At 41.8% G+C, this 26,080-nt stretch overlaps 1 protein-coding gene across 2 annotated transcripts in view; it reads left to right on the top strand.

Moving 5' to 3' along the window:
- The window catches only part of CCNY (cyclin Y), a 106,560-nt gene that overhangs the window by 11,561 nt on the left and 68,919 nt on the right, over positions 1–26,080 (top strand). Inside the window, exon 1 of one of the 2 annotated variants that reach the window (XM_075827446.1) lies at positions 1,207–1,265. The exons of the other annotated variant lie outside the window; for it this stretch is intronic. Coding sequence (XP_075683561.1) covers positions 1,235–1,265 — 31 coding nt within the window. The 5' untranslated portion in view covers positions 1,207–1,234. Of the gene's footprint in view, positions 1–1,206; positions 1,266–26,080 lie in introns of those variants that run through there. 2 annotated transcript variants of the gene reach the window in all.

Below are 26,080 nucleotides of genomic sequence, written 5' to 3'. Positions count from 1 at the left end.
GTTCATCGACTTAGATGTGATCGATATTAGGTGCATCCTGTGCTCCAAAATCTTGTAAATAATAGATGATGGGAGTTTTAATAACTTCAACTGGCCCTGATGACAAGTCAAGGATGTGTTTTCTGAATATCGATTTGTTTGACGTCTACTTGCTAAATTGGTCATTATGGGGGTTTTTCCCCGTTATTTTTGTGGCCTCATTTTATTTTGAAGCATAGGGAACTTCTTGAGAAATTTTGGTGGACCAAGTCTTGGTGTTTGCTTTTTAAATTAGAATAGTCCCTGTGTGTACACGGTCATTATTGTTTAGTTGGGTTTATTGATGTCAGAACGTTGTGCTGCCCTCTGATTACACCGATGATGCTTCTGTATGTTCTTATATGTTGCTATAAGGTACATGTTGTTCTCGCCAGGCGTCCCCGGAAATAATCTTAAATGATCACAATTGTGACAGTCAGAAGTGGTCCCTCTAAAGACTTAACATTTAACAAAGCTCTTCGTATCCAATTTTTTTCTTTTCCAGAGGTTAGTGACACTTGATCAATGAGTCTTTTTAGCTTTATCTGGGACAACTGCTGGCTTCTATGACTTAAATGGAAATTTTGAAGCAAACCTTGATCGGTGGTCACATTTCAGCTGAAAAAAAAAAACCAGCGAGCTGTTTTTTGAGGATTTCTGTTCCCTTTGTTGGATGAGCCAGCAGTGATCTAGATTACATAATAAACCTTCACGCATAAACTTCACACAACCGTTTCTTGCTTTCTAATAATTGCAGGTATATTCCCCCCCCCCTCGTTTATTTTATTTTTTAATCTAAAAAGACTGTTCGAGGGAGAAAAAAAAACCTTCACAGATACAGGATTTTTTTTTTAAGGGCTGACAATTATAGCTTATATAGTGAATTCATGCTGAGAATTCGACAGTAGGGGGTTTGCAACGTGAACGATGGTAACCTCTCCAGAGAGCGCTGCTCTGTGCGATCATCCTGGTATATCATTTGTATCCATTATATAGATTTTTATTCCTTAGCTATAACTAATCAAAAATGTTGCAATTATACTCTCATCTTTACATCCTTTTTTTCTTCCTATGAATTTTATATGTCAATTTATAATGTGTATGCAAATCTATTGGATTCACGGAATACCAAATGGAAATTCAAGGGACATGTCTGGTATACGTCATAAAGCGGTTATACACATCAGATGAAAGGCAAACAATTCTGGACGCTATTATGGAAAATGTGGTCTGGGGCAACAAGCAAAGTAGGGCCGACTCTCAGTATTTTAGCCCATATAGTGCTAAGATAATACTGCCATATAGTGCTACGATAATACTAATATAATATGCAATATCCAAGTAATATTACCTTAAGGAGCCCACATAATGCTGCCTTATGTTTCCCACATAATACTACAATTAAATTCTTAAATGATGCCACAGTACACTGCTTAAAGAGAACCTGTCACCTGCCCAAAAAACTGCAGCTTTTTATTATTTTCTTCTAGCCCTCACCGTTGCTGAGATATCAGTGTCGTTAGTTTTGGTGCCCGATATGCAAATAAGGCCTTTGACTGTCAAGTGGGCGGGTAACACCTGTCACTTGATAAGGGGTAACCGCCCACTTGACAGTCGAAGGACTAATTTGCATATTGGACACCAGAACTAACGGCCCGATATCTCAGGAACGGTGGGGGCTAGAAAAAAAATATAAAAAGCATCAGAATCTGTGAGACGCCTGCAATCTAACTGAGATGTCAACTGCGGTTTTTTGGGCAGGTGACAGGCCCTCTTTAATACTGGGTGGTTTTAGATTGCTCCTGGGGTTCCCATATGCAGACGTCTGTAAGTTAATGGGGGACCTAGGCAATAGCCTAGTTTGCGACCTCCTAAATCCAGCCGTGCGCATGGGTGACAGGTCATATCAGAATGTATCACCCATTAAAGAGGCTCTGTCACCAGATTATAAGTGCCCTTTCTCCTACATAATCTGATCGGCGCTGTAATGTAGATAACAGCAGTGGTTTTTATTTAGAAAAACGATAATTTTTTAGCAAGTTATGATCAATTTTAGATTTATGCTAATTCGTTTCTTATTAGACAACTGGGCGTGTTTTTACTTTTTACCAACTGGGCGTTGTACAGAGGAGTGTATGACGCTGACCAATCAGACCAATCCGCGTCATACACTTCTCATTGTTCCAGCCCGGCTTCCTTCACTGCACAATCACGCTGTAACAATGGGCTGGAACAAAGAGAAATGTATGATGCTGATTGGTCACTGATTGTACAACGCCCAGTTGTCTTTTAAGAAACGAATTAGCATAAATCTAAAATTGCTCATAACTTGCTCAAAAATGATCGTTTTTCAAAATAAACACTGCTGTGATCTACATTGCAGCGCCGATCGGATTATGTACAAGATAGGGCACTTATAATGTGGTGATGTGGTCTCTTTAAGGTCAGACAATGGCACGTGAATGGAATCATTTAGAATTGCGTACATTTAAAAAATGTATATGCTTGGAAAAGTCCACTATTTAATCATTTATTGTGAGAATATTTAAATATGTTCTCTACCCCTCTTCTGAAATAGGGACATGCTCATATTCCGGAACCTAGAAACGGCTAAAGCTTCCGGTATTTTCCTCTGTAAAGGGTGTAAGGCATAAATGATTCATGGGTTATATCAGTTACATTGAGTATTTTATCCCTGGTGTAAACCTTGCCTAATATTCTCTCTATACTGACCATATAAGTGTGCAGGTGCAGTGTTGCTTATTGCGCATATTCCCTGCTGAGGTGTACAGGTGCTAGTGACATCATTTTCCCATTGTTTATTAACCTCTCAGTAATAGTCTGCTCCTTTATGTTTATCATTACTTTATCATTACTTCTAAGCTGTGAAAGAAACACTTGACTGGCGCGGCTGATTATGTGGCGGTGCCCATCAGAGATTGCGGAACGCATCTTTCTGTATCTGTAGCAACAGAAGACAAAGTACCGAGCAGCATCTGAGAAACACACCACAGGGCCGGAATAATCAGATTAATGTCATTGGTAGATAATGGTGTCCCCGATCCCGCAGAATTAGAATTCTGGTCATTGTGGACTAACTGACTTGTATTGATGCTTTGTTTTCTATGTACCCGCAGGGCAAAGAAACATTTAACTGAATGCATCTCTGTCCACCTGCTTCTCTTCCCCAGAACAGCAGGTGTTGGGCTCCTGTTCTTTGCACCTTTTACATTTCTGATTTAGGCCTTCTTCACACGACTGTTACGGACAAAATACAATGCTAAATGCAACCCTGAATATAGATGCTTGGTCAAATTTAAAGGGATAATCCGTGTTTTTAAAATTCATGGTCTATCCTTAGGATAGCCCATCAATATTAGATTGACTGGGGTCTGACTCACGGTATCCCCGGCGATCAGCTGTTTAAAGGGGCCGAGGTGCTCACTTTGCAGCCTCTTCATTGTATACATTGTTCTCCTCAAGTGAATGGGACAATCGTGCAATACCTTGCACAGCCGCTACAAATGTAACGGTGCGTACAAGTACAAACGAGGAGGAAAACCATGTAAACAATGAAGAGGCTGTGGTGCCCGTACGAGTGCCGCTGCCCCTTCAAGTAGCTGATCTGCGGGGGGTGCCGAGAGTCCTTTCCCCAGCCGATCTAATATTGCTGGCCTATCCTAAGGATAGCCCATCAATTTTATAAACCTGGATAACCCCTTTAAGGCCCCATTCACATCATATTTTTAGCCTATGTTTAACATATACGCTAAAAAAAAGCTCCCAACCTTTATGTTGAATGTAGGCTGTAGGCCTGACCGTGGCATCCGTCACCCGTATACTATTATAGGATAAGTTTAACAGATATGTCATGAACTCTCATGACTTTTTCATAACATATATGTTAAATAGACGACCTAATAGCATATGGGTGACGCTGTCGGGCACCCGTCACTTACAGACAATTATGGCATCCATTTTTTATACACGTCATGAAAAGTAGTCTTCTACACTATTCCATACATAAAAAAAAAAGGCATGCTGATGTATACTATGACACTGTTTTAGCCTCCGTCGGGCTAATGGAGCCTTATGGACACATTTGGCATGTACGCCGCTTTACTTTTGACGTCAGCAAGGCCTAAGTCTGTTTTATCTTCAATTTTATTATAATTTTTATTGGAAAGAGTTTACAAGAGTACAACCATAAAAAAGACCTAGATAAGATTCAAGATCTAAAAACCATAGCAAAGGAAGTCAACAGACAAGTAACCATAAGTTCCATGATTCCAGAATTAGGAGAGTGTGTGTATGCGCTCTCCTGACTCTACATATAGAGATTGACACCTCTGGCACCACTTGTCTTCTGGCAAACGAAGGATCGGCACAATGAAATCCTATATGGTCTCAGGCTGGATAAGATACACTTGTGTTGACAGTACCTAATGTGGATGACCAGCAATGCCCCCCCCCCTCTTGAACCTTCCCTTTTCCATCCCATCCTTTCCCATTTCTTATCTTTTTCCTTATGGCTTTCATTTGCCAGTCGCCTACTTATAAACCTACCACACAGTTCAGGAAAATGCTTCTTTTTCCCCTTGCCATATTTTTTTTTCTTAATCTGTTCTTTTGTACTTCAGTGCCCCTTTTACGGAGACCCATCTAGCCCCCAGTTTATATTTTCTTTGTTGATGCATTCTTCCATCCCGTTATACTTCCCAAATTTTGCTAAATGTACTGCACCAGATCATCCTTTGTACCTCCTCATTATGTTTACTTGTATACGTGGTACTTATCATTACATGTAAAGGGGGTTTTACACTGGGTAATTATCGGGCAGACGAGCGTTCATATAACACTCGTTGCCGATAATTGCCTTGTGTAAACGGGAACGATCAGCAGATGAACGAGCAAACGCTCGCTCATCTGCTGATCGTATCGTTTTAAAAATGTAAAATATTATCGTTGTCCGCAGCACATCTCCCTGTGTAAACAGGAAGAAGCGCTGCCGACATGATAATAATGTATGGGGACGAGTGATAGGAGTAATGACCGTTTGTCTCCATACATAACTCCTTGTGACAGGAGCAGACGAGCGCCGATGAATGAGCTGTCTCGTTGATCGGCGCTTGCTACATCGGCCAAAGTCTACGCTTATTGCACTAGGGGGAAAGAGGGATCAGCATGTTGGATTTCATTGTGCCCAGTTGCTTATTCCCCCAGAAGATAAGCGGTGCCAGTGGCTAATGTCCCCATTGAGAGTCAGGGGTATTGACCGCTTAAGGCCAGGCAGAGGACCTCTATAAAGTTTAGGCCCTTCCAAGATGGGATATAGTTTTTGTGGCAAAGAACCTCAAGGAAATCAGGATATGGGTCGCCCTAGGGATGTTCTCGCACTTTCCACAAGTTCTTCGCAATAGTCAATCCAGTAACTTGAAATACAGACGTAAACACTATGTCGTTGTGCGTTGCTGCATTGACAGATAATGACTGTATTGAAGAGCTTCCATATGTGGAGCAATCATGCACACGACCATAGCTGTGTGCACGGCCCGGGATTGTGGCACGGATGGCCGTGGAGTTTCAGCCGCGGGCCGCCCGCAGATCACAGACCGTGCACACATTGATGTCAATGACTGCAAACCCAAACCGTATAATGACTTGTCCTATCTTTTTGCGGTCCGGGTTTCTGGCCAATACAAGGACCATGGAAACCATGGTCGTGTGCATGGGCCCATAGAAATGAATGGGACTGCAATTCACACGCAGATTTGCAGGTGAATTACGGGCGTAAAAATACGTTTGTGTGCATGAGGCCTTAGGCGGAGCAAACACAGTGGTGTGAACGTGGTCTTATTTCCTATGTTTCTCTGTCGGGAGGGGGCTGTGTGCATGGAAGTCATAGTGGCATATCCACCTCTCGCTCTGGCAGAGCCAGCACGTCTGCGTTACATAGTTAGCCATTCACTGTACGGCCACACAAAATCCCCAGTGATCAGCTGTGATTACCGGGGATCCAGGAGCCGGCCGCGGCGATCACGTAACTGCAGGGGTTTTTAAAATACCACGGATTGTGAAATCTTCTTTGAAGAATAGATAAATTGAAAGGAGAATGAATAGTTTATACTATCTTTATTATTCTTGTGGCCCATAATCCTTCTTTTCTATAGTGAAATACAAAGAAAATTTGGTCATATTAGAGAATTCTTGGTTCTTTGACTGCAACATTTATTTTTAATTTTTTCTATGGAAAATTCTTCAAGGATTATAAGACTGATAATCATAATGGGTCTTTTCTTCTACTAATGGAAAGTATCGCTGTTTTTAAAAAAATATTGTATAGAATCAAATCTCTATTAGATGTAGTGGCTGAATAAAAATGTGTGTTTTTTGTTTTTATGTGTGCGTATACACATCCCATGTGTTAGTGTATATATACAAAAATACTGTGTATCTACTCCTTGTATTATAGGCATCTAAAAAGATGTTGTAATAACAGGGTTTCAGGCTGACTTTACATGGGCACATAAAGGTCCTATTACATGGCCCGATATGGTCCGAGAAATCGAGCGTCGATCAACAAGATAGCTCGTGGATCGGTTCTCCTTTGGTCCTTTCACAAGGAGCAATGCTTGGTTGTGTACGGGAACGAGCGATCGTTACTATGATCATTTGTCATCATACATTTGCATCATTTCTGCAGCACATCTCTCTGTTTAAACAGGGAGATGTGTTGCCGACAACGGTAATATTTATTGCTGCACAATCAAGCAGATCAGCCAATGAACGATCGTTTGCTCGTTCATAGGCTGATCGTTGCTTTGTTTACACGGGGCAATGATCGGGAACAAGCGTTCATATGAACACACATTTGCCCGATCAGGGCTCTTACTCGCGCTAGTTACGTGTTGATGGATCCCATTGATTTTAATGGGATCCATAGATAAGATAATGTGTATGGAAACGGCTATCGTTTCCTGTTGGAAATAAGGATGTGACAGGTTAAATCTACTTTTCAGCAGGTATAGGTAATGCCCGAGACATGTGGCAGCCCCTACGAAGGCACAGAAAACGTATGTACGGCCAAACCTTTCGCTAGATATTCTCATATCAGTGAGATTTCATAAATTGTTACAGCACTGCATCTGTGCTTAGGAATTGTTTATGACTTGCCAAAGTTTGTCAATTTTGTATCCTTGAGGTTGCAAAAGTAAAATTTTTTAAAGTAACAATTTTTCCTATATATTCTTAGGGCGATGGCGGTCATATCAGATGTGTAGCCTAAGCAGCTATTCGTTGGTCCTTATGCTGTGTATATATATCCGCCTGTGTCTAATGGGAGATGCTATGCTTGGTATCAAGAAGAGAAAATCGTGCTCTATATATATCACAGCTGGTTATATGGTTAACAGAGGCATTCACCATTGACGCATAGTGAGTGTATTGTTATGGAGCTGCTATCTTATCCTTGATTCTGTTATCACCCTTCATCAATGGCATGAGGCTATATATGACTCTGTTTATATTTATTTATGTATCCTATCATTGTAACCTAGGTCTTTGTGTACATAACCACACTGGGTGATTGTTTGTTAACAATCATTCTTTCAGTATGTTTTTACATAAGTGTAAGACTTGTAACAAGACGTGAAGCTTTTTATGGATTTAGCTTCTTTACAACATAATAATTGCCGCTTCTTTTAGTATGGAAGGAATCTTTGAATCTTTTAGGCCCTGTTCACACTGGGTATTTGGCAGGCCAAAAAAATCTGCATCAAAATTCCTTCAGGAATCTTAAGGCGGATGTTGACCTGCTTGCACTTTCTTTCGACATTTTTTACAGCACTTTTCCGTCCACAGCCATTGAGGACCGCGGGCAAAAAACGCTGCAAAGAACACTTTTTCTGCCTCTCATTGATTTCAATAGGAGGTGAGAGGCGGAACTGTGGCGCAAAGAACATGCCACTTTTTTTTTTTCACGAACTCCCTGGAAAAAAAATTCTCTGCCTCCTATTGAAATCTATAGGAAGTGGTTTTGGCCGTTATTTGGCGCTAATTCTGATGCGGTTTCTGCATCAAAATCAGCGTTAAACTCTGTGAACTAGGCCTTACAATACACAAAGATTGACATGGGAACTTTGGAAAAATATATACGGAGTTGATAGGCTCAAGTTTATAGCAAAAATTCACAGTGAGACTTGGTGTAATTTTATACAGATATCCCTTAAAACGTACCTAACTTTTAAGGAGATTTTTAGAATAAGCTGTCAAAGGAGTACACGAGGAGTAACGCTATTTCTGGCAATAATATGACTTATACTCTGCATTTTTAGCAGTTTCCCCCTCTGCAGGCTCTATCTAGAATTTTGAATTGTCTCTATCTAGAATTTTTAATTGTCTCTGATCTAGTGTCCAGTACTAGGGAGAGATGTAACACCAGGAAGCTGCAGTAAGTCTGTCTGTGTCTTCCTCAGTCTGCTCCTGCTCCCCTCTCTATTTACTTGTATGGGCAGCATGTCTGTGTCTCTTTCTCTCTATGCTCCCCCTCCCTTCTTCATAGACTTCTATTAGCAAGCAGTAGAGAGACACCCCCATCTTACTTTGCTTGACAACAGGGGTGGACAGCAGATGACAGGAAGGGAGACACCTAGTGGCAGTAATTTAACACACAATTTGCATGGATAAAGCAACAACATTTTAACAGGAAGTAATATTAGATCAGCATAAATTGTTTGTCCATTTAAACCTTACATGAGACGATGATAAAAATGATAAAATGATGGGGTTTGGGTCCTTTAGTAAGCTACTATAAAAAAAAAAAGAACTCTGAATGAAATCTGAGGCATACATAGGTACAGAAGGGCCCTATAAACTTTTATAATGTACATATTACAGCTTTGTAGAACTCGGAATTTGTACAGAGCCATCTTGTACTGGGTATGATTATTTTAAACCGTGACACAGGATCTGTTGATGATAAGTAATGCAATGTGTTTATCAAATTACTCAACTGTGCATGTAGCATTGTTCAAAGGTGGACAAGTGAAATTAATGGTTGTTGGCCATAATAATGTATCAATGACGCCACGGTAGTGACTTCAGAGCTCTGTATTTGTACAGATTGATCTTAATTACAAGTTTATACATCCATTAACGTCCCGTGTGGGTCGGTGGTATCACTATAGAGGGGTGATGAGCAGGCAATGTGTGGGCAGCGGAAAATAACATATCTGTGGAATACAACCTTGTGCAATCACGCAGCAAATGTTCTTTTTGTATTTATAATATCTTTGCATACAGATCTAGGTGAGCAGATGGGGAATTTGAATTTCCTTGATTTTCTTTATCATTCCAGATTTATTCCATGACAACCACCGACATTGTCAACAATTGTTCCAAACCCCATTATGTTTGCAAAACAAGATTTTGTGTTTTTCTCTGTTGGTATAAATACTATTTCTACCTGTCCAGGTGTCCTCTCCAATCATCATCAAAAACTTTGGCATGTGATGATCAGTAGGGTCCGAGCGCTGAGACCTCCACCGATCGCTAAAACGAAGGGGAAAAAGCACTCCGGTGAGCTCTATACCCCTTCAATTCTAATCGTCTCTACTCGGAGAGCCGAGCAAGCAGTGTACGGGCTCAATAAAAAGTGTATAAGTCCCGATACAGCTCACTTGACTTTCCGAGGAGAGCCGATCAGAAATGAAGGGGTACAGAGCTCACCTGAGTGCTTCTGCCCCCCTGTTTTAGCCATCAGTCGGGGTTCCCCCACTGATCAAAACTTCAGACATTTCAGTATGACCTGTCAAAGGTTTTATGAAAGTTTAGTTACACTTTAAAGTAAATGTCTGCCTTTTAACACAATGTCATTTTTAGATTATGTGCTAATTCATTTCTTAATATATGTCCGAGTTTTAGGGGTATTCATAGCACAGACATTTAAGGAATATCCACAGGATATACCTTAAATGTCTGATCACACCAATGTCAAGAACGGGCTCCCCTGACCCTTTATGTGCAAAATGAATGGAGAGATGTCCTTGCATGTGTGCATCTCTCTCCATTCTGGCCCATGGAAGTTGTAGAAACAGCCGAACAGGCATAGGCCACCTCTCCATTTATTCTCCACCTGAATGCAGTGGCCACCTAACCAGGGGGTCGGGGGAACTCCTTCACGATATAGTGGGTTTGCCATAAAAGTTTCAGGATACCCTTTTAAATGATAAAATTCTAGCTGCCTACAGCCACCTCTACACCGTATGCAGTATTCTTCCTAAGGCTGGGTTCACACGACCTATTTTCAGGCGTAAACGAGGCGTATTATGCCTCGTTTTACGCCTGAAAATACGGCTCCAATACGTCGGCAAACATCTGCCCATTCATTTGAATGGGTTTGCCGACGTACTGTGCAGACGACCCGTAATTTACGCGTCGTCGTTTGACAGCTGTCAAACGACGACGCGTAAATTGACTGCCTCTGTAAAGAAGTGCAGGGCACTTCTTTGCAACGTAATTTGAGCCGTTCTTCATTGAACTCAATGAAGAGCAGCTCAAGATTTACGAGCGTCATAGACGCCTCGCATAATACGAGGAGGAGCATTTACGTGTGAAACGAGGCAGCTGTTTTCTCTTGAAAACAGTCTGTCTTTTCACACGTAAATGCCTGCTTTCGTGTGCACATACCCTAAGGCTCCTTTCACACTGCGTTTTTTATAGTCTCAGTTTCACGTATACACCGGAAGATTCTCCCGATGTATACGTTAAATGTAGGCTCTGTGCTTTCAGTATACCACATGGTATCTTGAACAGTCGGTAGCTGGTGCTCCACCAATTACCCTTTGTTGAACGGTTGTGTAATTGCCTACACTATACTACTCTAATGATTGAGCCTTTCGCCTGACTATAAGTGACTCGCGCATCTTCCTCTATAAGATCCCTTTCCCCCGTTGTCAATATCTACCTTAATGACTCACAGATCTCATTTCTAGGTTGCATATGTTGAACGCATCTACATAACTATTGTACTGCTTATATTTGGACCTTACGAATCTGCTGGTCTTACTGCATGTGATGTCCGACTATGTATTGGATATGTAGATGTACAATACCGATGTTGATTTGTGTCTTCCCTCCTCTTGTTATACTTAAAATTTGTTGAAACCAAATAAAAACATTTACAAAACAAAACAGATATAACTATGATAGAGCTGAAATAAATAAAAAATAAAAAAGTAAATGTAGGCTGTGACTGATGCCCTAACAGTGGCACCCGTCATCCATAGACTATAATGGTATCCACGATCTTTTCATGACATATCCGTTAAACTGGTACCATTATAGTATGTGTGTGACGGGTGCTACTATAAGGCATCTGTTTAACGCATCAGTCACCCATAAACTGTAATGGCATTCATTTAACAGAAAAGGCACGAAGTGCAATTGAAAATCCCATAACGTATATCCGTTAAACGGATGCCTGTGACTTATACCATACAGTTCATACGTCACCCATAGGCTCCAATATTATAAAAATGTATACAGCGCAGTTAACGTTTTTTGCTAGATGCCCCTGGATAGACTAGTGTACTTGACTACGCCATTCTATCCAGCAAAAAAAATGGTATCCCCAATGTATACCGCCCGACGGTAGCCAAAAGAACACTCTCTGTTCGCCTTTGTCAGTATAATGGGAGCCTACGGACACGTTTGACATAGGACCCAGGGCTTACCTGATGCATACTTCAGACATGTAGCTAAAACGGAGTGTGAAAGGACCCAACGTGCCTGCAGGCAGCCAGAATTGTATCATTTAAATGTGTTTTTAAGGACTAATGGGCTATCCCTATGATAGGCCATCAATGTTTAATTGGTGTGGGGGGGGGGGGGGGGGCTGACCCCTGGGACCAAATGTTAAATTCTAACAATATTTATTTTTTATGGGAATGATATTCCCATAAGAATATGTTGCTGATTAGTAGAAGGATGCACCAGGTTCTGATCATCTCCAAATCTTTGTCTCTACTTGATCCCCATAGCCTGTGCTTACAATCTTGGTGACTGTTCACCTTTTAGCTTCCTTACTCTATAGCCATTTGGGCACAACTGATTTATACGGTACAAGTCTATCCAAATAGTAGACATTCAAGAAATCGGCAGCACAGCCATATAGGTTTCACCAGCGGGAAAGGACAACTCCCCAATCATGGGTGGTGCAAGCAGCAAAGAATCCCAGGTCCAAGGGAAACAATCAACATGCAAATCGAAGAAAGGAACTGCAACACTGGAGATTATCCAATGAAGTGTATTTGATTTATTCACCAAGCATAAAAACATTTGCAACGTTTCAACCCATAAAAGGGTCTTTATCAGGCATTGATAAAGACCCTTTTATGGGTTGAAACGTTGCATTTGTTTTTATGCTTGGTGAATAAATCAAATACACTTCATTGGATTATCTCCAGTGTTGCAGTTCCTTTCTTCGATTTACAGGTCTATCCAAGTCACTTTGCTGTTATTCAGTCACAAATATATGCTGGCTGGCTGGATTCCTCTACAGAATGATGATGTCATACAATAAAACCATGCCAGTCCTTGGGGAAGTTGAAGGACACACAAAGCTTTGGATGGCAGCCATTTGGGCAGCTCTGACATAACGGGATTTGGTTCTAGCGGCTTTGCTTTGTAGGAGGCAGTACATGCATTGTCTCGGAGCAGAATGCATTGTCTTGTTCGTTCTGTACATGGCTGGAATTAATGCAACAGAGAATAAGAATATCAAACACCCGGCAAAATAACATGAGTGACGCTGAGGTGCAGTATCCTGATGGCGTTCACACAAGAAGGGGAAATGGATGTATCATGTAGTGCTTATTATGTAGCCATTATTATTTTTTACACATAAATATTGCACACTTTTTATTCTGTTTGAGTTGCAAATAATAACAATATTCTGATAGGAACAATTCCATATATCAATATTTTTTTTCTTCTAAATGAGAATATGCAAACCTCTCCCCTCCCTCCTTAATAACTTGTAAGAGAGTCTGTCACCAGAAATTTGCGCAGGATGTAGAGTGACGTAATCGGCGGATGCGCAGTACAGCCGCCTAGACCGTAAGGGTATGTGCACACGATGAGAGGCTTTTACGTCTGAAAAGACAGACTGTTTTCAGGAGAAAACAGCTGCCACATTTCAGACGTAAAAGCTCCTCCTCGCATTATGCGAGGCGTCTGTGAAGCTCGTAAATCTTGAGCTGCTCTTCATTGACTTCAATGAAGAACGGCTCAAATTACGTTGCAGAGAAGTGTCCTGCACTTCTTTGCCGAGGCAGGCAATTTACGCGTCGTTGTTTGACAGCTGTCAAACGACGACGCGTAAATGACAGGTCGTCTGCACAGTACGTCGGCAAACCCATTCAAATGAATGGGCAGATGTTTGCCGACGTATTGCAGCCCTATTTTCAGACGTAAAACGAGGCATAATACGCCTCGTTTTCGTCTGAAAATAGGTTGTGTGAACCCAGCCTAAAACTTCAGGGATGTACTGCGCATTAGGGATGTCACGATGCCAGAATTTGGACTTCGATACCGATACTTCGTTTAGTATTGCGATTTCTATTCCAATTCGATACTTTGCCAATAGTAATAAAAAAATACGTTCTTCCATTTTCTGATGTGAGGCACGTGGTGTGATTAATGAATTTTGAATGTGCCTCACATTAATAGTAATTAATCCCATCCTGTTTCTCAGTCATAATGGGTTAATCTGTAAGGTACATGATGGGGTTAATTACTATTAATGTGAGGCATATGGAGGTTAAATTCATCACACCTCGTGCCCCACAATAAGTGATAGAAAGCAGTTTTATTTTATTTTTTTACAGCGTACACATCATAAAAGATGCAAAAAATTGTTGTGCAGTTTATTACGGCTGCGCCAACACTGAATGTTTATATTTTATGTATTGAGACTTATTTTAATGTTTATTGTAAAAAAGGTGTATGTGTATTTTTTTTAAAATTTAATATTACTTTATGTTTTTACTTTATTTTGAAACTTTAATGTACTGGCATATATCTCTATGCCAGTACATTAGCCTGTGTACGTATAGTACACAGGCAGTTGTTAGGACATACCTAAGTATTCCCTAACAGGAAATATGGTAAGACAGTCCTGGGGTCCTTCAATGGACAGGAATTCCTGTGACGCGATCCAGGGGCATCCCCCTCTTCTCCTTTTCCCCTGAATGCTGCAGTCAGCTTTGATCGCAGCATTCAGGAGAATAGCGGCAGAGTTGAGAGGTTTCTCTGATCTCCGCCGTTATAGAGCGGGGCTGCGGCTGTGCAATACAGTTATTGCCCCGCTCCTGACAGTAAGCGCGCGCGGTCAGTATGAGGTGATGCGGCCGGCGCTGCACTAATGAACGACAGAACATGGGGGTGTGTTGCAGCGTGCCCGCTATATTCTGTCTTCAGTGCCGCCGCTCATTAGTGTAGCGCTAGCGGCATCGCATCATCCTGACGGCGCGCACTTGTCAGGAGTGGGGCAATGGCTGTATTACACATCCACATACCTGCTCTCATACATTCATGTGTTACAATGCTAAGCTCCAGAGCTAAGTATCGAAATACTTGAAATAACGGTATCGAACCGTTTGTGGGTGCACAATATCGAAACAGTAAGTTTCGATTTATCTTGCATCCCTACTGTGCATGCGCCGATTCTGAAGCAGAGGCACTGGCGCGCTCAGGAGAATACGGGGTCAGGCGTGATCATAGCATTTACACTGCCTGGCCCTGTCAATCAAAGAAGTGAGGGTCGGACTGGGGATAGAAGGTAGAGCTGTTTGGAGCAACAGTGACACCCTAGTTGCTCCGAATAGCTCATTTGATAGGAAAATTTCTGGTGACAATGCCTTTTAAAAAAAAAAAGTAGAAAGCTTTGGACCACCCAATATGGCTGCCTTTTCATTTTCGGCAGGGGTTATACCATAGCTGTAAAGGCTGCCAGAAGATGACTATAGGCTGCCCAGCGGTGTCTGCTGCAGGGTGATTGGGCATGTTGAGGATTTAACATGCTCAATTCTTTGTTGCCTCAGGGGGATAAGCTGCTCCAGTAGGGGTTGACGGCCACTTATCCTCATCTGGCAGTGAACATGCACACTTGGCTGATCCGAGCATGTGTATGAGGTAGTCAGGGGGAAGCGGTCAGCCGTCTGCTATGTAAGGTGTATGGCTATATTACTTATCATACAGCTTTCCTAGAGACTGGTATATAGAGACTGATACTAAGAAACAGCTGTGTATATATAGATTTAAGGACTTGTATTTAGTTGTTTTTTTTGGTGGGAAACGCTATTAAGCAGGTCTCCTTCTAACTCCTTTACTACCGGTTTCCTTCATTCGTGACAGCCTGAGACCAGGCAAGTTCATGCATTCTTGTCTTGGCGGTGTTAACCATTAACTGAGAAGCAAACAAACTGAGCCTCATGTAGAAGACAAAAAGTGGAGAAGTTGCATCTAACAACAAGGTTGTAACCTGCACTAGAAAAACAAAACCTTGAATCTGGGCTCCGCTTTCTGTTTTTTTTTTTTTATACGTGAGGACTACCTCTCAATTGTCACAAATGATTTTGCATCATACAATGATTTCACATTAAAATGGACTAACTTAATTTCCACTGTTTTTGGGAGAAATTGTATGTGCCCAATGGGTCCAGTAGGGCATGAGAGTGTTAGATGGTTGCATTGTTTAGATATTAATACTATATTGTATTAAATTTGGTAATTGGAAAATATGCCAGCATCTTTCAGTCGTCCTAAAAGCCATATACTAGTGGGGGTAATAGCGCCAACAGAATTGCCCCAAAAAAACAGGCAGGAAGGGGCCATAAGCATCCAGAATCAAATAGCTGAGAGTGACTTACTGTTTTCCATATAGATGAAGGCGTACTACCTCCCCTGAGCCTTCTAAGGTTGCAGTCACACAGTGCGGTTTTTGCATCCATTTTTCGATGTGGTTTTCGGCCGTTCGGCACAATTGTGGCAAAGCCGCACTATGTCAATACACTCTAAGGGGAAGGCCACACACAGCGGCACTAACCCGGCAGTGATGTGGCCAACAACCATGTCAACACCATGTTTGGTGCAGCTGTCAAATAGCCTGTTATTGGCCACACGTTGTTGCGGGTGAAAAAGACTTTTACATGCAAAATCGTGTGGCCATAAAGTGTGTTTTCATTAACGGCCGCACAATTTTGCAGGAAAATTGCTGTTTCACCTGCAACGACGCTTGGCCATTAACAGGCTATTTCACAGCCGTGCTGAAAATGGTGTCGGAGGGGTTGTTGGCTGCATCGCAGCAGGGTCAGTACTGCTCCTTGTGGCCTCACCCTTACGTTCTCTAATAAATGCCCTAATTTAAAGAAATCTGTCATATATATTGGAGATGTGAGCTATATATGATCACTGAGTTACAGGCCCAAAGCCTGGGACTGCACTGCTGAGAGATTTCGGTGACGTTTCCCTTTCTGATCTGTCAGGCCCCATACACACGACCGTAAAACCGACTATGGTATTCATCACGTCAAAACGACGGAACCCTTGCACAACGGAGACAAACTGAAACCATTGGCACCAGATCCGTCACCACTGAAATCAATGGTGATGGAAACGGAAACCTCTGGTTTCAGCTTGTGTCAGTCACGGCTCCGTTCCGATGGAAACCTCAGACGGAATGTCGGAACGGAGCCCCGACGCAGATGTGAACATAGCCTTACATGGAGCCTATAAGGGCCTGTGCACGGATCCTCTATTGTGGGCTCATTTTGATCCCATGGAGTCACTGTATTATATCCTAGAAGCAATATTTTATTATTGCTTTTTATTACTGTTGTTTTGGAGTGGACATTTTCCAAAAAACTGAAGACCTGTCAATATGCAAGTGGTATACGCTTTTTTGAAGAGTTTATATTAGCTGGCTTTGTTCTAGAAAGCAATTTGCTGTTGTTTTTCTTTTTTCTCTTTTAATCTTTTGTAAAATAATTTGGTTTGGTTAAGTGCACTTTGTCCAAATGTAAAAATAAAAAAACATCTAGTCTGTACATTTCCGCTACCAGCTGCCAAAACAAGCCTTTGAAAACAAGTCTTTTAATGATCAGTTAGAAGAGAATTGAGTTTTTTTTTGTGGAGATATGTTGCAGTGCATTACTAGTTGGTTGTTTAATCTGTTTTGATATGTTTTATTCTTAATGCGTTCGTACAGTCAGGTCAGGTGTGGCGAGAAGACGGACGGACGGACGGACGGACGGACTTCATGTGTCCATCTCCATACATCGATTCCTTCTCATTTTTTTACTTTGAAAAACTCCTGTTCATTGGTTCCTTTCCCTGGCAATGAGCTGTCGGGGGAGCTCTCAGTATTTGGGACCCCCAGCAGTTAGCCGTTATCATCAAGACCGAGTCGCTGACTGATTCCTTCAAGAAATGAAGCATTACAGAGCAGCTCTTTGCAGCGTCTCTCCCTCGCTAAGAGTCGGGCACCCTGAGCAGTAGACCGCCTCTATTACCACCATATGGACAAGGCCTCTTAAGAACGCAACACCTTTAACCCCTTAATGACCAGCCAGTGTAAAACTGACCGGCATGGCCATGCCTCTAGCATGGCCTAACTGGCATTCATCAGAGGCCGACCAGAAGGCCTTTGTTATGCCCCCAGCTGCCAGAGAAGCCACCGGCACCCCGCATACGCATCGTGGGGTGCTGGTGGGGTGAGTAAGGGAGCCCCCTCCCTCCAAAATCACTTGGATGCGGCACTCGCCATTGAGTGCCGCATCTAAGAAGCTAATGGGTCTTTCTGTTGACAAATACCCTTTAAAGCTTATCCCTTCTCTTGGTGATTCATGTGACATTTGACATAAGAAATATTTTGAGAAACCTTTACCTAAATTTTTTTGGGGTTTTATTTAGAACATCACTTCTTCAAAACCTCGCTGTCACATGACCTTTCACATGATTATCTGTGAAATGAATGGTCTTGTTGTGTCATATCAAGAACATCTGCTTTGGTTATCGTGCTGACCTTCTTGACACAATCGAAACCATTTTCTGTGATTTGTCATGGCACCAGGAATGAGTAAATATTACTAAATGAGTCTTTTGTGAAGGGAAGAGATTTTTAGGCTAGAATTTATATTCTATACAGTAAAAGAAGAGCAGGAAAAGTTATAATTATTTTTCTATTTTATTATAAGCAGTAACGGGTGATTGCAAAGCGAATCTTTCCTGTAATGATTTCTATTTGATATATATGTTATATGTATCATATTAAAGAGGCTCTGTCACCACATTATAAGTGCCCTATCTCCTATATAAGGAGATCAGCGCTATAATGTAGGTGACAGTAATGCTTTTTATTTAATAAAACTATCTGTTTTCACCACTTTATTAGCGATTTTTAGATTTATGCTAATGAGTTGCTTAATGCCCAAGTGGGCGTGTTTTTACTTTAGACCAAGTGGGCGTTGTACAGAGGAGTGTATGAGGCTGACCAATCAGTGACCAATCAGCGTCATGCACTCCTCTCCATTCATTTAGGCAGCGCATAGGAATCCTTTTAGATCGCTATGTACTGTCTTATACTAACACATTAATGATACTGAAGTGTTTAGACAGTGAATAGACATTCCATGGGATGTCTATTCACAATCCCTGCACTTCGTTACTCTGTCTGTGGTAGTTACAGCAGAGGAAGCGTAATCTCGCGAGATTACACTGTAGATGACAGGTTACAGGGAGATTACGCAAATATTCTATTTGTGGAATATTGTGAATGGCACTGGTAGACTCACAAACATATCAGTCACTGATGTTAAAGTACACCCCCCACCTCGTTTGTCGTTGTTGTAGACCTATCTTGTTCTAACCATCACATTATGTCTATTTGTATTCTTTGCATATACACGGGTTATTAAACCATCCATATTGAGTCTTAGACCAGGGCTACACGTCGACTTTTTGTAGTGCTACTGAGTGATTTTTAGGCTTGAGCTACAGCTGCAGTCAAAAGGAATACAATGAGTTGCGTGCAAACTTGTGGACGGCAGCTGTCACTCAAGAGTTAAAAATGATTCAGTAGCACTACAAAAGTCTAGATGTATCCCCAGCCTTAGGCCTTATTCACACAAACGTGTTATACGTCCGTGCTACGCGTGTGATTTTCACGCGCGTCGCACGGACCTATGTTAGTGAATTTCACGCAGCGTATGTGCGCTGCGTGAAACTCACGACATGTCCTATAACTTGCCCGTGTTTCAAACAGCATGCACCCATTGAAGTCAATGGGTGCGTGCAAATCGCGCACGGCACACGGAAGCACTTCCGGGTGCCGCGCGTGATGCGCGATACAGTAATAAAATAAATAAATGAATGAAAACAGAAAAGCACCTCGTGCTTTTCTGTTCGTAAACATAAACCAGAGTGTCATGATGCCGGCTGCGCGAAAATCACGCAGCCACGCACCATATTCTGATGACACACGGACCTTTTGCGCGCGCAAAACGCAGCGTTTTTTGCACACGCGAAACGGACACGTCCGTGTGAATAAGGCCTTATTGTCTTCCAAACCTATACAAGTCTGTCCCATAGTCCAGATTCACACAAAACTTTCAATGGCATTGAGAAACATCCTAAAAAAAATACCCCCTCAACAATGCACTGTAAACTGTAAGGTACCGCAAACATTTCCTAGATAACATTGCATGTATTTGCACACGGTTTTGTGGCAGTGGCACTGCTTTCTGCTGTACCACTACCCATGTGTGAGTATACCCCCAAACTGTTTGTCTCTGGCTGCTTTCATCTTCCGTTTGGGAGATCCGCTGCTCCATGTAGCAATTTTTTTTGTTCATTTTTTTGTTATTAAAAAGGGAATCTCACCCTGTAACGACGGTATCATCAAAGATTACCCACATAAATGTAAGGCTATGTTCACACGCTTAACAAAAAAAGGGCTGAAAATACGGATCTGTTTTGAAGGGTAAACCTTCAGCTGTTTTTTAAGCAACTAGTGGTTTTTGCAGTGTTTTTTACAGCTGTTTTTGGAGCGGTTTTTCTATTGTCAATGAAAAACTACTCAAGAAGTGACATCCACTTCTTTTTACGAGGCGTTTTTTTTTATGCGGCCGTTTTTAAAAATGGGCCCGTAAAAAAACATCCCATGGGAAGGGAACGCTGTTTTTCCCATTGAAAACAATGGGCAGATGTTTGGAGGCGTTCAGAGCCCCGTATTTTTCGCCGTTTTTTGAGGCCTAAAGGCTCAGAAAACAGCTGAAAATAGACCGTGTGAACATTCCCTTAGGGGATTTTTTCATCTGGTCTTTGTGGCAAGATCTGAGCCGTCTTTTTTTTTTTTTTTTTTTTAAAAAGGTTGAGAACATCTCTCTAGCACATGATGTGAAATGGGCTCGTGTAAATAAGGCCTCAGTCTGTAGGTGAAAACCTCTGCAAAACTGAAGAGGGGTTTAAAAAAAACCGACAATGCACAGTTCCCTATTAATAAACTCCCAGGCACTTACATTTAGCTCCTTCCTTATTTTTTTTTCAAATAAAAAAAAGCCCAGTGTGAACCTGACTGTAAACAAGCTACGTTAAAGAGACTGTAAAGACGATGATTCAGAATCCATAATTTTTATCTTTCGACGGCGATATAATGGAGAGAACTCCCAGGACCTGGATCAACAGCATGCAGCACACGGTCTGTTTCCTATAGCGAGGGAATGCAAGTGAGTGGAAAGATAAACATTACAGATTTGGAATCCGCGTATTTTAAGCAATTTACTGATCAATATAGTTCAGGGGGGTTTGTGGAGGTAACAGAGTCTGGTTTTGGCTTACTAATACTGGCACAACATACTGCCATGTGAAAGTACCTTTTCTTGGAACTCTGCACTGTGCCGTTCCTCTGTTGTTCCTCTTGGAAATGTATTAATAAATTGCAGACTGGATGTTATCATTCCTGTTGTTAATAGGGTGTGCCCCTATATAGTCGGTCTCTGTCAGCACTGATTGGAGTATGAAGAAACATGCCCCTGTGTTAAGGAAAATTCTAAAGGCTTATTCACACAAACGGGATAATCGGCCGTGTGACAGACGTTTTTTCAACGGCCGTCACACGACTACATTAAAATCAATGCACTTCTATGGAGCTAGTCACACGGCTGTTTTTGTTGTTTGTTTTTCTTAGGTGTGGACGGCCTGTGAAAAAATAGGACATGTCCTATTTTTGCCCGTTTTCACGGATCCCTCAATAGACTCAAATCTATGAGGGATCTGTGAACTCGAGTCCTGCACGGGTGCAAATTAGCTGTGAAAGACGGACGTTTTTACGGCTGATTTGACATCCGTTCGTGTGAATAAGGCCTAAAGCGCCTTTTACACCGGCCGACAGTCGGCTGGTGCAGCGAGCACCGATCACACACACACACACACACACACACACACACACACGTTCAAAAGTTTAGGGTCACTTAGAAATTTCCTTAGTGCTTTTTCCAATGAAGATAACATTAAATTAATCAGAAATACACTCTATACATTGTTAATGTGCTAAATGACTATTCTAGCTGCAAACATCTGGTTTTTAATGCAATATCTACATAGGTGTATAGAGGCCCATTTCTAGCAACCATCACTCCAGTGTTCTAATGGTACATTGTGTTTGCTAACTGTTAGGGTATGTGCACACACACTAATTACGTCCGTAATTGACAGACGTATTTCGGCCGCAAGTACCGGTCCGAACACAGTGCAGGGAGCCGGGCTCCTAGCATCATAGTTATGTACGATGCTAGGAGTCCCTGCCTCTCTGCAGGACAACTGTCCCGTACTGTAATCATGTTTTCAGTACGGGACAGTAGTTCCACGGAGAGGCAGGGACTCCTAGCATCGTACATAAGTATGATGCTAGGAGCCCGGCTCCCTGCACTTTGTTCGGTCCGGTACTTGCGGCCGAAATACGTCCGTCAATTACGGACGTAATTAGTGTGTGTGCACATACCCTTAGAAGGCTAATGGATGATTAGAAAACACTTGAAAACCCTTGTGCAATTATGTTAGCACCGCTGTAAACAGTTTTGCTGTTTAGAGGAGCTATAAAACTGACCTTCCTTTGAGCTAGTTGAGAATCTGGAGCATTACATTTGTGGGTTTGATTAAACTCTCAAAATGTCTAGAAAAAGAGAGCTTTCATGTGAAACTCGACAGACTATTTTTGTTCTTAGAAATGAAGGCTATTCCATGCGAGAAATTGCCAAGAAACTGAAGATTTCCTACAACGGTGTGTACTACTCCCTTCAGAGGACAGCACAAACAGGCTCTAACCATAGTAGAAAGAGAAGTGGGAGGCCCCGCTGCACAACTGAGCAACAAGACAAGTACATTAGAGTCTGTAGTTTGAGAAATAGACGCCTCACAGGTCCTCAACTGGCAGCTTCATTAAATAGTACCCGCAAAACGCCAGTGTCAACGTCTACAGTGAAGAGGCGACTCCGGGATGCTGGCCTTCAGGGCAGAGTGGCAAAGAAAAAGCCATATCTGAGACTGGCTAATAAAAGGAAAAGATTAATATGGGCAAAAGCACACAGACATTGGACAATTGGAAAAAAGTGTTATGGACAGACGAATCGAAGTTTGAGGTGTTTGGATCACACAGAAGAACATTTGTGAGACGCAGAACAACTGAAAAGATGCTGGAAGAGTGCCTGACGCCATCTGTCAAGCATGGTGGAGGTCATGTGATGGTCTGGGGTGGCTTTGGTGCTGGTAAAGTGGGAGATTTGTACAAGGTAAAAGGGATTTTGAATAAGGAAGGCTATCACTCCATTTTGCAACGCCATGCCATACCCTGTGGACAGCGCTTGATTGGAGCCAATTTCATCCTACAACAGGACAATGACCCAAAGCACACCTCCAAATTATGCAAGAACTATTTAGGGAAGAAGCAGGCAGCTGGTATTCTATCTGTAATGGAGTGGCCAGCGCAGTCACCAGATCTCAACCCCATAGAGCTGTTGTGGGAGCAGCTTGACCGTATGGTACGCAAGAAGTGCCCATCAAGCCAATCCAACTTGTGGGAGGGGCTTCTGGAAGCATGGGGTGAAATTTCTCCCGATTACCTTAGCAAATTAACACCTAGAATGCCAAAGGTCTGCAATGCTGTAATTGCTGCAAATGGAACATTCTTTGACGAAAGCAAAGTTTGAAGGAGAAAATTATTATTTCAAATAAAAATCATTATTTCTAACCTTGTCAATGTCTTGACTATATTTTCTAGTCATTTTGCAACTCATTTGATAAATATAAGTGTGAGTTTTCATGGAAAACACAAAATTGTCTGGATGACCCCAAACTTTTGAACGGTAGTGTATATTTTTCCTCATTGTGGTTCTCCGCATGATTCTTGGAACATTTAGCAGAGACGATACTGATCTTTTGTTTAAACTGATCATGATTAGCATTTTCAGGCATGAAAATCTGCCTCTATCTCATCACCTCATCTGCTAAGAAAATAAATATGCACCATCTGGCACTTGGTATATTGGAACATTTTTAGTTTATTTTTATATTTCATATTCAAGAAAACTTAAAGCATATTTCCATCTGATAGTATTTATGGTGGGATGAGATCAGAACCCGCAATAGGGGCAACTTTGCAGCAACGGTTTACCTCTGATGAACCGGGGGTGGTCTATTTGAGAGGATTCAGTGTATATTAGGGAATTGCATTTACAATGATTCCCTAATTTAAACCTATTGGCCAAACGAATGTACAACCTGGAGAACATTTGTGGGATATCAAATTCCCTACAGCTGCTCTGCCTGGCACTGTCAGCAGAATAGATTGTTGAACGTTTATTTACCCTTTAACAAATCTGCCACGTGAATATACCCCACACACATGACCTTTGTATGTGTTATGTGCGGATTCACCGTGGATTTCACCCCTTCTGTTTTGAAAATGAACCTCCGTAACAGAATGAACAGCCTCGGATTTCCATGCAGAAATTCTTCCGCAGCATGTGGATAATATTTGTACTGGTTCTTTAATCCGCTGCAGATTTTCCATGCCCAAATTTGCAGCATTTTCGTCCCGTGGGGCCTAACAGTCCACTGGAATTATCTGATGCCCCTAGATACTTTGTAACCAGTTCAGTCTATATTGGCCTCATCGCTTTCGCCAACAAGATGCAATGGATTTGGAAGGAGTTGAATGCTTATAGTATAACAAGTAACATTCAGTCCCTTCCTTTGGCGGTCTTTTCCGGTAAAATGGACAAGTCGCTGTGGCTTATTAGTCACCCAGGAGATTCTCTTGTAAGAGATAATCAGATATGCTACATTAAGGAATTCTACGACTTCTAATGAATTAGGGATGGATCTTGACAGATGGCTGTAATTGTTCATAAAACCAATGCATTCTGTTAATCGGCGTGGAAATTGCAGTAGCGCAAAATTCCTATTGATTTGTTCTGCTTAATTAAATGATAACTCAGGGGGTTAGGCCTGGCGCACTGTGACGGGGGGGGGGGGGTACATCTGCTGACAGATGGCAATGTCTATAGGAAGCGCCACATTTTTGCTGATTGCTGTTGGTCTCTGCTTCTCGAAATCAATTTCCGCTTCCCTCCCACAATACAAGAAATTCTAATATGAAGCAGAAGATTGGAGGGTTTTGTATTATTTGATATCATTTGAGTTTAAAATTTTGCAAGTGATTAATTTTACATAATGACACAATTCTGTAATTAGAGGATGGGAAAATTGCAGTGATCTCTATGCCGGCATTATTTTGTAGCAAGTCATTTGTGATTGTAATAAATGAAATACAGCTGCACAAATTAAATATGAGTGTGTCTAAAGACCGGATTTGTGGAAAAGCCAAACTTCCAGTCAAACCTGAAAATTCACATAAGTATAGTTAATAAGGAGCCTTTAGCTGTCACAGTATGCTGGGAGTTGTAGTTTTAAAACTGCTGGAGAGCCACAGGTTGGGGGACCACGCTCTAAAGGTTTTATCTAATCACTTACAACTTGTCATATGAACAACACTTCTCAATAACATATCCGATTGTATCATCCAGAAAGGGCTCGATATTGAAGGCTGCTAGATGTACACGTTTGGTTTTATCTCCAATATTCATCTCCGCTCTACCAGCCTTTGCTGTATGTTCGACATTCTCCTCCCAATGACAAGCAGTTGCACACAAGTGGATGCACTGGAATACTCCTTTAAATGTCACCCTTTATGTCCTAGAAAGACAGTGCCCTTCTTTTAGATTAGCATTTGTCAAAGGGTCAGATTTAGGAAAAAATTGATCTTTTATGTCCGTCTCGCTTCCTCCTGCCCATAGCATGGAAAATGAATTATTGCCAAACCAGAACTAGACCTCCTAAACTAATGCAGACCCCAGACCATCTAAATTAATGCAGACCCCCTAAACTAATACAGAGCCTAGACCAGACCCCTTAAACGAATACAGGGCTTAGACCAGACCCCCTAATCTAATACAGGGCTTAGACCAGACCCCCTAAACTAATACAGGGCCTGGACCAGACCCCGTGAATGAATACAGAGCCGAGACCAAGCCCCCTAAATGAATACAGAGCCTAGACCAGAACACCTAAACTAATACAGACCCAGACCAGAACCCCTAAACTTATACCAGACCAGAAACCCTAAACTAAATACAGACCCCAGACCAGAACCCCAAATCTAATGCAGACCTAAGACCAGAATTACTAAACTAATACAGATCAGATCCCCTAAATAATTGCAGACCTCAGACATGACAACGGTGTAGAGGACTGCAGGAACAGGGAGAGGTGAGTATTTTTTTAAAGCAGATGCGGGGTACCTAGGAAATTTGTCTACTCTTCCAGATCTCCCCCTTTTCCATGAGTCTCCCGGTTATTCCGGTAGAGTCTGTAAGTATGCTGTCCCAACACGTTATGAATGGCATAGCCGGTACAACCCTTTTTACATTTCTATAGTTACTGGGCATTG

Source organism: Rhinoderma darwinii, chromosome 5 (genome assembly GCF_050947455.1).
Source record: "Rhinoderma darwinii isolate aRhiDar2 chromosome 5, aRhiDar2.hap1, whole genome shotgun sequence".
Lineage (NCBI taxonomy): Eukaryota > Metazoa > Chordata > Amphibia > Anura > Rhinodermatidae > Rhinoderma > Rhinoderma darwinii.
The sequence above is the reverse complement of the archived record's forward strand: the minus strand, read 5'-3'. Positions and strand labels throughout refer to the sequence as shown.